Source organism: Erythranthe guttata, chromosome 7 (assembly GCF_056151865.1).
Source record: "Erythranthe guttata isolate IM_541 chromosome 7, IM_541, whole genome shotgun sequence".
Taxonomy (NCBI): Eukaryota; Viridiplantae; Streptophyta; class Magnoliopsida; order Lamiales; family Phrymaceae; genus Erythranthe; species Erythranthe guttata.
Genome location: NC_142539.1, coordinates 3,769,001 through 3,785,416, shown reverse-complemented (window position 1 = coordinate 3,785,416; position 16,416 = coordinate 3,769,001). Strand labels below are relative to the sequence as shown.

Genomic DNA, 16,416 nt, shown 5'->3' with positions numbered 1-16,416 from the left:
AATTAAGTCCAACTATTTAGTTAATTTATTGAGGATACCAAAAATTAAATTAAGTCCAACTATTTAGTTAATCATAACTTATCTTTGGCAACCAAACGGACCTTAAGTGATTGATTATGCGTTCAAGACTTTAAAATATTATCGATCTCCGTTGGCAATAATATTTTAAAATCTTATCTACTCGCGAATCGCGATGCAATAATTTACCCTGACTTATTTGTTTTGATTATGCGTTCAAGACTTTAAAATATTATCGATCTAGCTCCGTTGGCAATAATATTTTAAAATATTATCTACTCACGTGGAATAATTTACTCAGACGTATTTGTTTAATTACCCCAAGTAAATAGTGCACCATGTCCCCGGCTTTGTACAACCTACACCTGGTGAAATACACAATATTATTTTAAATCATAGATTTATACATAATAACACATCCAAGTGTGTATGTGTGCTTAGTGAGTAGTTATTTATATGTACTCGATTTTTTCTTCTTACATACTCCCATGTACTGTTCATTGTTTTTAGACATCACTCCCACCTATAATAATATTATTTTATGAGAGGGATCAATTGTAATATATATTTTTTTGTGCAATTAAATACAATTGTTTGTGTTCCAAGTTCCAACGTTCATAATTTATAAGGGTGCTAATTTTAAATTTTTTCTGTGTTTGTAAAAAATTGATTCGATCTGGAGTTGACCGTCAAACCAAATTACCTGGATACTCGATACTAGATCGTTAGTTAATTAAAAGCTTGTTTGAATTGCGTATTTAAAGGAAATAATAAGAAGGGAAATAATCTATGTTGCATGCACTGAAACTTTTAGAAGGTGAAGAGTCCCCGTATTCGATACATGGACACTCGGATACACCCTGACACTTCTCGGACACCTGTGGTGGGCCGTGTCGTAATTTGCTAAAAGTAGGACACCCGTATCGGGCAGTATCCACAATTTTAAAAAAGTTGGGACACTTCTCTTACGTTTTAAGAAAAAACCCTAATAAAAAAAATGCGCATTTTCTATTATCTCTAATACATATTTCATCTGTTTTCTTTGTGAGTCCACCCAAAACTCCAAAAGTCTAGCATGCGATGGCGACCAAGAACATGAGCAACAAGGGCGAGCGGTTCTTATGCGATGACGACTTATACATATTTTTTATAATTTATAAATGTACCCCTATATTTTTATTATTTATAAATATACCCCTATATTTTTTATATTTACGTGTATCTCGCGTGTCCGTATCCTAGTTTTTTGGAAATGCCGTATCCCTGTATCCGTATCCGCATATCGTCGTGTCCACGTATTCGTGTATAAAGAAATGAGGAAATGAGGAATTAACAAGAAGGCATAAAGCAGAAGAAGTTAGAAAAGAGAAGAAATCATGAAGAAAGTAAATTAAAGAAACAAAGATAAAATGAAGAAGATGGGTTAATCAGCATATATAAAACCCTCATGTGTTAAGAAAAACTTGCATCAAATTCCCTTATATTTTTTTTTTTCTCGCGTAAAATCTCCTTGTGTTTTATTTTACTTTGCACGAAATCTCCTTCTCCGTTAAAAGTTAACGTCGTTAACTATAGAGGGTTTTTTATGCAAATTTTTTGTAACATAGGGGGATTTAGTACATATTTTCTACGGGATAATTACAGATTTGGTTCCCGAAGTTTGCACGTTTTTCACTTTTGGTCCCCCATTTACCGCCGTCAACAAAATACACACTAATGTTGTCACATTTTAACACATTTAGTCCCTCCGTCTGTTTGACCGTCAATAAGTAACGGTCAACTGTTGAATTAGGGTTGAATGTGTGATTTTTCATAGATAAAAATTGCACTCAGACCCCTGCATTCTTTTAAAATATTCTAAAACCCCCTAAAATTTTATTCAACCCTAATTTAACCTCAATTTCATCATTTAATGAATTTTGACAAACGACCCCAATTTTTACCATCATTACTCCTAACCGTTGACCGTCGTTGATTTTTTTTTTTTTACTTTTTTTTTTTGGCATTGATTTTTTTTTATTTAATATTGATTTTGACGCCGTTCATCGAAATTGTATTCTCGGAATGTTGACTTTTTTTATTTTTCTTGATTTTTTACGAACTTTTTCCTTTGACTTTTTTTGTCCGATCAACACAATTTCTGTATAACACAATAAATTAATATGTAGTATCGTAATATTAAAGTTACAAACTTCTAACAAAGTTTTTATCTTAAATTCTAGGGCGTAAATACAATTTAAAAAAAATTCTAAAATCCATAATTTCTTCCCCTCAATTTTTTATTCGTGGAACCGCCAACGCATCCCAAAATTTTCCCAAGAAAATATGAAGAAGATGAATTAGGCATGTTCGGAGTAATTTGGAATGAGATAACCACTCTATAACGGTTTTTGGGGCTAACATCGGCCGTTACTTTTTATCTTTTTTTTTTTGTCTTAAAAATTTTCCGTCATTGAGATACGTTGACTTTTTCCTTTTTTTCTTTATTTTGACTTTTTTTATGATATTATTTTCTCGCCGATTATTAGTTTTGATTTTTTTTAATTATATTTTTCCATTACTCAACAATTTAAATAAAAATAAAATAAAAATCAAGAAAAAAAATGTCAACGGAGTTAAGCCAACATTCAACATTGGTCAACAGCGGGGAAAAAAGATCAATCAACAAAAGAGTCAACCGAGTTAAAAAGAAAGTCAACGTCGGACTACCCAATTTTAAAAAATCGGGGTCATTGGTTAAAATTGGTTAATTGATGAAATAGGGGTTAAATTATGGTTGGATAAAATTTTAGAGGTTTTTAGAATATTTTGAAAGAATACATGGGTCTTATTGCAATTTTCTCAAAGAAAAACCCCAAATTCAACCGTTGACCGTTACTACTTAACGGTCAAACAGACGGAGGGACTAAATGTGTTAAAATGTGACAACATTAGTGTGTATTTTGTTGACGGCGGTAAATGGGGGACCAAAAGTGAAAAATGTGCAAATTTTGGGGACCAAAACTATAATTATCCCTATTTTCTACAATACAAAGGGATTTTATGCAAATTAATTTATTCATTTAAAATTTAAATTATTTTATGCAAATCTCCATATGTTACAAAAAAACTTGCATAAAACCCCATCTATAGTTAACTGTGTTAACTTTTAACGGAAAAGGAATTTAGTGCAAATTAAAATAAAACACAAGGGGGTTTACGCAAAAAAAAATAATACAGGAAAATTTGGCACAAGTTTTCTTAACACAGGGGGATTTTATGATGTTTAGTCGAAAAAGACGAAATGATAAACTAGCTAGGCAAATATATATTCTATTATTTTTTTTGTATTGGGCTAAATAGAAATGGACTGGACTATGTTAGTTAAATTTGATGGACAGTGGGCTAACTAGTCATTCTAGTTTAGTACGTAAAATATATACTAAACTAAAATAAAATTCGAATTGGTCCCAAAAGAAATGAATATATGAGATTTTTAGTTTGTTTTAATTTTCGTCCTCAGTAAATTATCCTTATGATAGGGTCGATTTGACAATCTAGTGGGCTCGTATAAATATTTGCATTTGAAGTCCTTTAGTGGACATGGTCAATTCTATTATGTTTAATTGACTCAAAATCTTGACGATTTTATTGCCATTAGGAGACTTACAGGTATTATCTATAAATATTAAATACAATGTTATTCTGCACGAAAAGGTATGATCTATTTTACATCAAAACACACGTCTAATGAGTGAAACATACGTTTTCCTACTAACTTAAGCGTCAGAGTGTCTCCCCAGGCTCAAGCCCCGAGATTTCAGGTGAACGGAGCAGTTTTTTCGAACAATCGAGGATTGAGGAAGATGTTCGAGTATATCTCATTCAATACAACAAATAATATAAGTGCACACATTGTTTCGATATCTATCTCGAAAAAACCCTAATTAAGTCCGCTGAGAAGCTCTTCGCCGAATGTCTTCTCCGGCGAACTAAAGAGTTTTTTTTATAAAAGAAAACTTGAACATGTACGAAATGACATGAGGCGGAAAAAAAAGTGGTAGTTGGTCCGAGAGATAGATATTTGGCCACGTCGTATGTTAATGTACATTTCCAGAATTATGGTTACATTCAACTAGGTAGGTACTAGGTTGTTATCCATATGAACTTTTTCACATGTCAAGTGTTGTCTTGTAATCAATATTCGTACTTTCTCAACAAGAAAAAAAAAATTCGTACATTCACGAATCAAGAAAATATATACTCTTACTAATATTAATTGATAATAGTACTTCCATAATTAGGAGACACCGAATTCGATCTGCTCCATACATAATATAGGAATATATATATATATATATATATATGCCCAGTTTTAGAGAAAATCAAATAAATAAATATAACAAAAATACACATATTCACACTTACTCATACGTATGACGACCATTACCGAAATTTCGGTATTATGAAATTCATTACCATTGCCCAACCAAAAATTTGGTATGCTGAAATCGGTACACTAAAATTTCGGTACGGTAGGATATGGTAATGGTAATTACCAATTTATGTTGACTACTATTTAAATCTAAATTGAATATCATTTTTTTCAAAAAAAATTCAAGGTATATACATATTTAAAATGTTCAAAACTAGTATTTAGATATAAGTATTCTAAATATATGCTTTTAATTTACCTAATGTGAAATATTTCGTAAATACAATTATAACATAAAAACTTTTAACATCAATTATATCATCATTAATGAAAGCAATTTAAAATATTTTTGACATATCTAAAGAGTATAATTAATTTAACTAATAATAATAGTTAGTTAGGATACTATGTTCACTTTTTATATATAATAAATTAATTATTAAAATAAAAATTATTTATTAATAATATTTCGGTACGGTAGGGTAATACTATTTTAATAGTATAATATTGAGGGTCGTTGCCCTACCAAAATATTTCGGTAGGATACGGTAATAATTCGGTAGAAATATTTTGGTACAAAATCGGTAGGGTTCAGTACGGCGACGCGTTGATAGGGCAATTTGGAAAAGAAAAATCCTCCCCTGCGTATGTGTACATAGTGGGTAATTATTCAATTAAAATAGTGTGTTTCCTCAAAATGAGAATTCCTTTATTTACCATATTTAAGAAAATTAAATAAATAACATCCAAACATATAAAAGAAATAACTCAAAACACACAAATTAAAAAAGAAAAAAAAAAAGAAAAAAAAAGGGCACACAAATTAAATGAAAACTAAAAAGGGTCCACAAAAGTCACACTCCCACATTAAATAACTTGACTGGCAGGGCTTCTCAGTTGATAGCGACGCTGTGCAGAACCACCGTCTCCACCGTCAGGCCCGGCCCGAACCCGAAAAGCACACCCCAGTTCAGCCCTTCTCCGGTGGTCCTCATCCCTTCCTTGGCGGATGACTTCCTCATTTCGTCGAGTATGAAAAGCACGCACGCGCTCGACATGTTTCCGTACTCGCTCAGCACGTGCCGGGTCGACCGGAGTTTCTCCGGCTTGAGTGCTAGAGTTGACTCCACCTGGTCAAGTATCGCCGGACCGCCGGGGTGAGCAATCCAGAAGATGGAGTTCCAGTCGGAGATTCCCAAAGGATCAAACGCCTCCTTCAAGCTTTTTCCGATGTGCTTCGAAATCAATCCGGGAACATCTTTCAGTAGGTGGAATGTCAGGCCCACTTCCCGGAGGTGACCGTCGATGGCGCCGTGGCTGTCCGGCAATAGCGTCTGCGCCGCCGAGACCAGCTGGAAAAGCGGACGCTCAACTCCGACCACCGGGTCGGAGCCGACAATGACGGCGGCGGCGCCGTCACCGAACAGGGCTTGACCGACGAGGCTGTCGAGGTGGCTGCCGTTGGGTCCCCGGAAAGTGACAGCAGTGATTTCGGAACAGACGACCAAAACCCTAGCGCCGGCGTTGTTTTCTGCCAGATCTTTAGCCATGCGGAGGACGGTTCCTCCGGCGAAGCAGCCCTGCTGGTACATCATGAAACGTTTGACGGAGGGGCGGAGGCCGAGGAGTTTGGTCAACTGGTAGTCGCAGCCGGGCATATCGACGCCGCTGGTGGTGCAGAAAACGAGGTGGGTGATCTTTGACTTTGGTTGACCCCATTCTTTTATGGCCTTCTGTGCAGCTTCTTTCCCCAACTTCGGGACCTCCACCACAACTATGTCCTGACGCGCGTCTAGAGAGGGTGCCATGTACGCGCACATGTTTGGGTTCTCCTTCAGTATTTCTTCCGTCAAGTGCATGTACCGCTTCTTTATCTGCGATTTCTCGCCTGGAAATATTAAAAAAAAACAAAATTACTATTCATGCAAAAACTTTACTATTTTCGGTCAAGCGGCGGGAGACTCTTTCTCTCTCTAGAATGAAAATTAATAATAAAATAGAATATAAAAAAATCTTACACATGCGCTGAAATTTTTCCTTAAGATCGGTCATATGTTCGCTATCAGTGATGCGAAAATAGAAATCAGGGTACTCGCTCTGTTCGACGCAGTTCGCCGGAGTAGCGGTTCCGATGGCCAAGATGGTGGCGGGGCCCTCCGCCCGTTGAGCCCGGCGAATATCCTCAATGCTGGCCATTTTCGCCGGAGATGAGAAGTAGGTTTTAATTTCAGCGGTGGTGGTGGTGGTGGTGACAAAATAAATTAAATATATTTTTGTTTTGTGTTGTTATAGAAATGGAGAGTGTATTTAGGGGTATATATATATATGGAGTTAGTTAAGTTGGTAGCTGGAATATCAAACGGTGGAGGAACGCTCTCCGGTTAAGTAAAGCCCTAACTACGTGCGGTGGAGAATAGCTACCCACGTGGCACAAACCTCCAACGTGATTCTTTTTTTCTATTTTTTTTTTTTTTTTTTGCTACCTAATTTTTTACATTATTAGACTGTTATACGTAGTCGAGAATTATTTTTATTTCCTTACTTAAGTATTGAGAATGTTAGATTATTGGGAAATGTATATTATATTAGTAGTCACGGCCAAGAAAATTTAACATAAACTATATTATATAATTTTAATTTTATATATAAAAAATAAGAAACATTAGGAGAACCTAAGAAATCATAATGATATATTTGTAAAAAGAAATAATATATATATATATATATATATATATATATATATATATATATATATATATATATATATATATATATATATATATATATATATATATATATATATATATATATATTTCGGAGCCACTTTTTGCGCGCTAATTACTTTCACGCTAAATCTCGGCTAGCACAATCCTAATCCATTACTTCTATATCTTTTCAATTGTTCTTATTATTTTTATCTCTTATCTTCCAGCATAGTTTCTCTAATTTTTCTTTATTTCATTTATTTAATAATCGATTTTATATTATGAAAATTAAGTATATAGAAAAAATATTTCAACATCAGTTTGTATTATTAAATTTGTATTGATGTTGTTATTACCAATATCACAAATTTATTATAATTGTTAATTGTCATATTTTAAATTAATAAGTATTTTCACGTTTGAAATGCTATCCAATGCATCGGGCATGAGAAAAAAATGCTAGTATTACTTAATTAAATAAAGGATGTCTATTTTGAGAAAATTGAAGTTTTGTTTTTTGAGAATAGAGAATATTGAAGCAATCCCTCCATAATAAAATCTAAAATATAATTTTAGGTTTTTGGTACTAAACCTTGGTAAAATGGTCCAAAATCTTTTTAATTTCTGTTGATATTTTTAAAAAAAATGTCAATTTTACCCATGCAAACAAAACATTTCTTATGATACTTTTTAAAAGACAAAATTTACCATCAGATGAGTATAGTGTATTAAAAAGTTGTAAATGTGATATTCAAGAAGAAGTAAAGATTCCGTGGTGTAAAGGCTTCCTAAGAGAAATTTTTACATTTAAAAAGTAGCATAAATAAATGTCACGTCTGTAAATTAAAAAAATGGTTTTTTTTGAGAAATATTACATGGAAACAAGCATCGGCAAGATTTTGGTAACTACGGAAATGTGGGATTTTTTTTTTTTGTAATTTAGCCAAAATTTAGCGGTTTTTTTTCATAACAAGTAACAGGCCCTAGTAAAATATCACGTCATAATATTTTATTTATATTGTTCATATAATTGACTAATTTGCATATTCAGTGAAATTTAAAAACAATACATTAAATAATGCCACAGTAATAACAAAGAAGAGGTAGTTGGTATGAGAGACATACGTTTGGCCACGTAGTACGTATTATAATATATTCATATCCATTTTTCTAGCATGACGTTTATTAATTCCCTTCACGCTTTTTTCTTTGTCTTTTGCATTTAAAGTACTGTAATAAACATATATTATATTACAGAAGAACTAATAACTTTTTATTTCAGGTTTTTAAATTTTAAAATAGTTTTGTTTCATTCGTTATAATCAAAGCTAGGAAAAGTATATACATAATTAATTACGTCAAGTAGGGGTGTGAATGAGCCGAGCTTGTCGATTTTTTTTTTTTCTTTTTGCTCGAGCTCATGTTCATTTTATATTATATATTTTATACATTATTTAAATAAAAAATAATATGTAAAAATAAAAAAATAAAGCTCGCGAGCCGGCTCTTGGGCTTACGAACAACTAATAAAAAACTCGAGCTCGAAAAACCAGAGTTCGAGGTCGAGTACGTGCTTTTTTCGAGCCGGCTCATCGAGCTCACGAGCGGCTCAACTCGTTTACCACCCAACGCCAAACCCACAATTAGCAACTCATATTTCACTCCTTTGTAATAAAAAAACAAATATAAGTATCCAATAAATAATTTAATTTTAAATTTTGTAAGCTTATAAGAAATTATAAAATACTTTTAGATTGATAATCTTTTTCATTATTTACAAATTACCTCCATTGATAATCAATCACCTTTTGCTTTTAGGGTCGATTATTGAAATTTAAATGTCAAATTCAAGAATTAGTTAGTTTTATAAATATGTTTTTTTTAAATATCATAATAGATTTTTAATTTTATCCGTGCCGAACCGAAAAAAACTGAATTACTTCGGTAAAAAACCGAACCAGCCAAAGGATTTGGTACGAATTGGTACAAATATTTGAATTACCGAAATACTGAAATTTCAGTACAATTCGACAGTATTACCAAATGAACACCTCTATTTACATATACATCAAGATAACTAAGAAAAATAAAAAGTGGATCTAATATAATATTTAGCCTGTTTAGGGTAGAATTAGGTAATTAATTAGTGAATTATTAATTAATAATTAGTACATTCCATTACTTGTGCTGCAGAAATTCCTCCCATTTATTGACTATCATTAATCAACAATAAAATAGTTGTCACACAAGTTGCCAAGTATTGAATAAAATCATCATTTGTGCCACAAAAATTCAGATTCATGTATAATTTATTTCTTTTGTAGCTGCAATTATTTAAACGGGTATGGGTTCAATCACGTGACCAGTCGGATCCAAAACTTGCAATTTATTAATGTTTTATTTTGCTATCTCCTATATTTGTAGAGGCACATAATTAATTTGTTAGGTTATGCACTTAAGCTTTGTCTAGTAAGTACACAATTAATATATACTATTGTTTAAATAAAAGATTTGATATTTAGGTCATTAGCCAATGTATTACACAGAAGCATAGAGTCACATTCAATATATATATATATATATATATATATATATATATATATATATATATATATATATATATATTTTCCCTAATTGTTTAGCAATTTGTAGATCTTCCTGCAATACTCACATTTCAGCTCTGTTGTTTCTCATTCATCATTTCAGTTTTGAGAGTCAAAATCTAATTTTATTTTCGATCAATTCAATGAAAAATATTGAAACTACTAGTTTTTTTTTAAAAAAATGTGTTATTCTTTATCTTGATCATCGAAAAAATGAGCACATAGTGATTCTGATGGGATCAGTTCGGCATGTAAGGGCTGAACTTAGACACGACCATGGACCGGGTTGGACCCGGGCCTGACCCGGATTTGGATCCGCCCTGCCCTGGAACCGACCCGCACCCCTTGGACCTGGACCCGGACCCGATTTTACATGGGTCGGTTTTGGTTCTTGATTTATTGGACCCGAGACCTGACGGGTCTACCCCGCAGGGGACCCGAGGACCCGTCGGGTCCACGCAAAGAAAATATGTTTTTTTTAATTTTGAAAATGCAGCGGCCTAACCCGGACCCGGACCCGGTCTGTAAATTCAAATTTTTTATTTTTTTATTTTATTTTCAACGGCTAGAAACTCGGGTCCACCCGGAACCGACCCGTATCCGGTCTAACTGAATTCAAATTTTATTTTTCCAACGGTCAAGATGAAAAAAAAATTTTAAATGACCGGGTTTGGACCCGGACCCGGAAGAACCCGTGTGAACCCGACCTAGACCCGGACTCGCCTCCACACGGGTCGGTTTCGGGTCCCCAAAAAGTAGGATCCGGACTTGGGGGGTCTGACTCGGACCCGACCCGGCCCTTGTCTAGCTGAACGCATATAAATGGGCTTGATGGAAGTGAAATAATTGCGTGGGCTAAGATGGCGCTGGTCTCAGAGCTTCACTATTAGATTTTAGTAAATAATTAATTTAAATATATTTTAAAGATTCGAGTCCGGTTAACTTAGTGAGTTAGACCGAGTTTCATTTGATTGAATAATAATTGCCCAAAAATGCATTAGTTGATAATTGAATTGAGACCTTTCACTACATTCAATACTATTTAACTATTGGCGCACATTAATTTTTTTTTTTTATAAATCTAACAATCATTTCATATATTGGCAATACATAATGTAAAGTGAAAATAAATATAAGTATTTAAATAATGTTAAATAGAATATTAAATACGACGTTCATTATTTTTAAATAATTTTAAATAAATTATTAACAAATTTAATTTAATAAAGTTTAAAAAAAATATAAAGAATTGCGGTTCAATATCCCCAAACATCTAATTTTAGTTATATAAATTAATAAACTCCACTATTGAAAAATATAAAAAATACTCAATTAAATATAAACAAATACATGACTTAATACAATCTCACGTTCGTTATTAAATTGATAGTGTTACAAATTCGAATAAAAAATAAAATAAGATGTTTATTTAGAAAAAAAAGATTGTAAATCATTCCAATTAGTTTTCTTACTTTAATATAAAATGATATACTCAAAATATTATATTGAGATTTTTCTTTTAATATTTAGTTTAATCAAATAGTAAGATTAGATTAATTAAGCTCAAATACTTTTAGTTAGTAAACATTAATCAAAGATTTAAATCAATGAAGTTTAATAATTTACAAGAACGTATAAATTGAAGTAACTATTTATAATTAAGGTCTAATATCTTTTTAATTCTATTTTATCATAAAAATAATAAATTTAATTCCTAACACACGTAACAATCAAATCGTAAGTCTTGAATCGATTAAGCTCAAGTCCGTTCAATTTGTAAATGTGTTTCAAAGATTTGAATCGATTAAGTTCAACCATTGACAAGAACGTATTAATCGAGTTAACTATTTGTAATCAAAGTCTAATATCCTTTTAATTCAATTTAATAAAAAATAAAATAAAATTTAATTCGTATACATTGTAAGAATCAAATCGTAAATCGTACGATTTAATCTAACCATAATATTTGAATCGATTAAATCTTACGATTTTTACAAATTAAATTTTATTCTTTTTATGATATAATTTAATAATAAAAAAAGATATTTAACTTTAACAATACATAGTTACTTCGATTAATACGCTATTGAAATTTTTTGAGTTTAACCGATTCAAATATTTAATATTATCTACGAATTGAAATGACTTGAGTTTAATCGTTTCAAATCTTTGAGTATTGTTTTCGAATTGAAAACACATGAGCTGAATTGATTCAAATATTACAATTTAAGATTCAATTCAAACTTCAAATTCCTTTGAAATTCATTTTTAAATAACACGAGTTGATCCGCATTTCCTTAAATTTTTAAAATTTATTATACATAAATATGTTAATATTGGATATTTTTAATATATAATAATAATTATATGAGAATTAGTAATTGTTTAACATTATTTATATAAGTTTTATACTCATTATACACTGTAGTGTTGTGATATATATGCTTATGGTTAGGTAATTTTAAATAATGTGTTGTGTCCTAATGGTAAATTATTTGAATATTCGTTCAAAAATTGAGTATCATGATTTTTTTCAATAAATATATTTTGAAATATTAAAAATAAAATATTTTTATTTCGGATTTATAAAATATTAAATTTGGAAATAATATATATACATGTGGTAATTGGTTAAATGAGTGTATAAATGCTAAATAGGAAATAACTTAAATACATACCAAAATAAAATTGACAACTCACCAATTGAAGAATCCACCTCATCAATTGAACTCCAACTAAGCAATTTTGATAAATGACATCATCATTTTCCACATGTCAATCATTGAGGGCATAGATCCTCTTTTTATATTATATATATAGATTTTGGGAATTCTCTTTGAAAAGCTTAATTTATTTTCGAAAAAAGTGAGAAAAAATTGTTATATAAGTAGGTATATCTCAAAATAAATATTAGAACATAAGCTTATTACGGAAACGAAGTCGAGGCGAGAATTAATTTATTTCTCCGTAAGACAAGATTGGCTCGTAAATATGCTTACGTTCGTAGCCAATTGTCCCCAAAATACAACGACTTAAGGGTTTCGATTTTTGCAGCACAACAAGAATCGAACTACATGGAACATAACGTGAGCGTTGGACTCTCTAGACACGAAGGAAGAGATAAACAATATGCTTTATATATGAGTGCAGAAAAATGCTTTAGATTGAAATGTCTAAGTTTGCATTCTGTAGGGGGTGTATTTATAGGTTTGGAAAACTTGTCTCCAAAAGACACAGATGACTGAAAAGGTGAGCCAACTTGGACGGAAATAGCACGTGAGGCTCACGTGACCTCTATATCGCCGTTAAATATGACGTGGAATAACATATGGCATTGAAATGTTGACCTGGAATAATATTCCCTCACATTTCTACCTCACTCTCCCAAATCACACTTCACGGTTTATCTCATAAACCCTAGCCAGCCAATTCCAAAATATCTTTCAATCTCCTCATCAAATCACTCTCAAATTTCCAATCCAGTCTACATTCTTGGTCGAACCCATACCAAACTCAAAGTCATAAACCCATAAGAAATATAGACTTTCTCACACATTGCAAAAGTTCTTTCCTTCAAGACGCCGCGCTGCTTTGGGTGAAATCAAAACTACCACACACCCCCCGAAATCCCAAAATCAAAGTTGAAAGATCTTAACTTTGAAGAAACTTACTCAAAATTAGAAATTATTGCTCGATTATGATGTCCCAATTCCACAAATGTTCGAAACTCTGCGAAATTAGGGTTGGGTAATCTTCAAGACGCCGCGCTGCTTTGGGTGAAATCAAAACTATCACCCCCCCCCCCCCCCCCCCCCCCCCCCCCCCCCCCCCCCCAAATCCCAAATTCAAAGTTGAAAGATATTAACTTTGAAGAAACTTACTCAAAATCAGAAATTATTGCTCGATTATGATATCCCAACTCCACAAATGTTCGAAACTCTGCGAAATTAGGGTCACTACCAAAAACAAGGGCTTTTGTGACGGACAATTTCGTGACTAAATTAATGAAAATCCGTCACAAACATGCTTTTGTGACAGAGTTGTGACGGAATACGTCTTTGAGAAAATGGCTCGTCACTAATTAAAATGGTGACGCATATATGTGTCCGTCACCTAATTTGTCACGGAAATATCCGTTAGTATTAAAAATAATTCCGTCACTAATATCTTGTCAAAGATCCATAAAATTTGTGACAAATGTTGTCACCAATCCGTCATAGATTGACCGAAGGTTATCCGTCACAGATATTGTCACAAAACCATGCCCGTCACAAAACGTCTATCACAAATGTTTGTCACAAACCTCCGGTAACAAATCCCTCACAAATCTTTTGCTAATTAAAATTATATTTTGTATTGAACCGTCACAATTCTGTCACAGATTAGTAAAACAATATTTTTACTATTACTATTTTAATTTTGTACACTATTTGTTAAACATGTTAATTAAATATTTCAAGAACTCGCTTGACTTTGAAATTTAATCATCCATAAGAACATCAACGCAAAAAACAATGCTTAAAATATATTTATATAAACATTACCAACGTATACAAAAATTAAGAACATTAACCTTGATACATCCTAACAAAGTATAAAACTAAATAAATTACAAAAGAATACAAATCTAAACAAGAGCAATCAAAGTATTTGTACTCCATCCATGTCCTCTCTTTCTAAATATTTCCTTTAGCAATTGATATCCTGCAAATAATCATATGAAAATAATCAAAACATAAAAATACATAACCAAAAAATAAAGTAAAACATATATACTCAAGAGTACAAATATGAAATGCAATTAGTGAAAAGTTATACTAAATAAATGCCTATGCTCAACCTCTTAATATGTACAAAAGGTAAATAAATACAAAACAAACAAAAAGAGCAACGAAAGAATAAAAAACCACCTTTTAGAAGATGAAGCCCTTACTCTCTTATTGGTGCTCGCTCTAGCTTCTGCATAACTCAAAATTTTCGATGAAGACCACATCTGTGTTCCCTGAATAAAAATACATGATTTTTAAGAAGCGACCGTTTAAAGATAATTAAACCAAAGATAAAAAAGTGTGAAGCATTTATCAAGATATACTAAACATCATTCTTTAATATAGGGTCTGGGACTCATTCTCTTCGTTCTACCGACATCATTCTTTAATTGGAACTACAGAATTATGTAGTTCCTCTGTTGCAATAAAAAGATCCAAGAACACTCATTCTGAATGGTAACTCAGAATACATTGACAAAGAATGACTAATTAATTAATACAATCACACGGAAAAAACCCTCAATCGTCATCATTTTCATCGCAAAACCATATAATGGTTTTCATCATCATTTTTTTTTGTTAATACCCAATTTATGCATAATTCAGTCTAGTTATGTTATGTATCATTTTTTTTAATACACGAACATGAATCGTAAGATTTACCCGAATGCCCAAGGGTCCTCTATTAATTTTCTTCGGACTCTTCTTCACTTGGGTTTATTCTCCACTTTAAGCTTCCCCACACTGTGCACTCCATATCTCAACCCATTTCTTACCACCAATGTCTGGTTGCTGTTACAAGAAACAGAGTACACCAGTATGCAAAATTGTTTGTTAACTCTTATATTCAAGCCTTAGGAGTTTCGTCAAACATGTAGTGAGCAGTGTTGGAAGGTGGGTTAAAATGCAAATAAAAGAACTATTAGTTTCTAGTGGAGAGGAGATGAAAGCTCAACTCAATCAACACTTGTACTCTCAATTTTATTTCTTGTTCTCTCGGCTGATTTTCTTACACCCAAAGTGATGGTGGACATTCCTATTTATACAAGGGATAAGAGAATTCTAGACTAATATAATGAATATTATATTTGACCAAGACTTAGACTTTCTAAATACTCTAGAATATGACTTGACAAATACATTCATGTACATAAAATGGTTACGTACATGAACTTACAATTCACACAATTTAATTATTATTTTGACTCATTTATTCAAGTTTAATTTTCAACACGCCCCCTTAAACTTGATGCTCGCATTCCAAGACGATTCCTTAGCTTCTCGAAAATTTCTCTCCTTAGAGGCTTAGTAAAAATGTCGGCCAATTGATCCTCGAACTTCACAAATTTTACTTGAACCTCTTTCTTTGCAATGCATTCCCTTATGAAATGAAAACGAGTCTCGATGTGCTTACTTCGGTCATGAAATACCGGATTCTTTGCTAACGCAATTGCAGATTTGTTGTCGACATAAATGTCCGTTGATTCAACTTGGTTGAAACCAAGTTCCTTAAGCAAATTCCGCAGCCACAAAGCATGGCAAACACTTGAAGTTGCAGCAACATATTCAGCTTCACAGGTCGATAATGTGACAATGGGCTGCTTCTTCGAAATCCACGTGAAAGCCGCTTCTCCAAAAAAGAAAACGCATCCGGTAGTACTTTTCCGGTCATCAACATCTCCTGCCCAATCACTATCGCTATATCCTACCAACTTCAAATTTCCACCAGTAGGATAAAAAATTCCATGATCAAGAGTACCTTTGATGAAACGGAGAATCCTTTTCGCCACTTTAAAATGATAAGTTTTCGGGTTCTCCATAAAGCGACTAACAAGACCAACAGCATAAAGAATATCAGGTCTAGTGCAAGTCAAGTACCTTAAACTTCCGATCAAACTTTTGAATAA

General features: G+C 32.4%; 1 protein-coding gene across 1 annotated transcript; it reads right to left on the bottom strand.

Moving 5' to 3' along the window:
• Positions 1-5,119: 5,119 nt before the first annotated feature.
• On the bottom strand, positions 5,120-6,911 carry LOC105964201 (chalcone synthase). Its single transcript, XM_088820771.1, has 2 exons — positions 6,451-6,911; positions 5,120-6,320 (listed from the first exon to the last, which is right to left on the bottom strand). Exons 1-2 carry the CDS (start codon positions 6,626-6,628, stop codon positions 5,326-5,328), a joined length of 1,173 nt encoding a protein of 390 aa, XP_088676897.1. The 5' UTR covers positions 6,629-6,911; the 3' UTR covers positions 5,120-5,325.
• Positions 6,912-16,416: the final 9,505 nt, after the last annotated feature.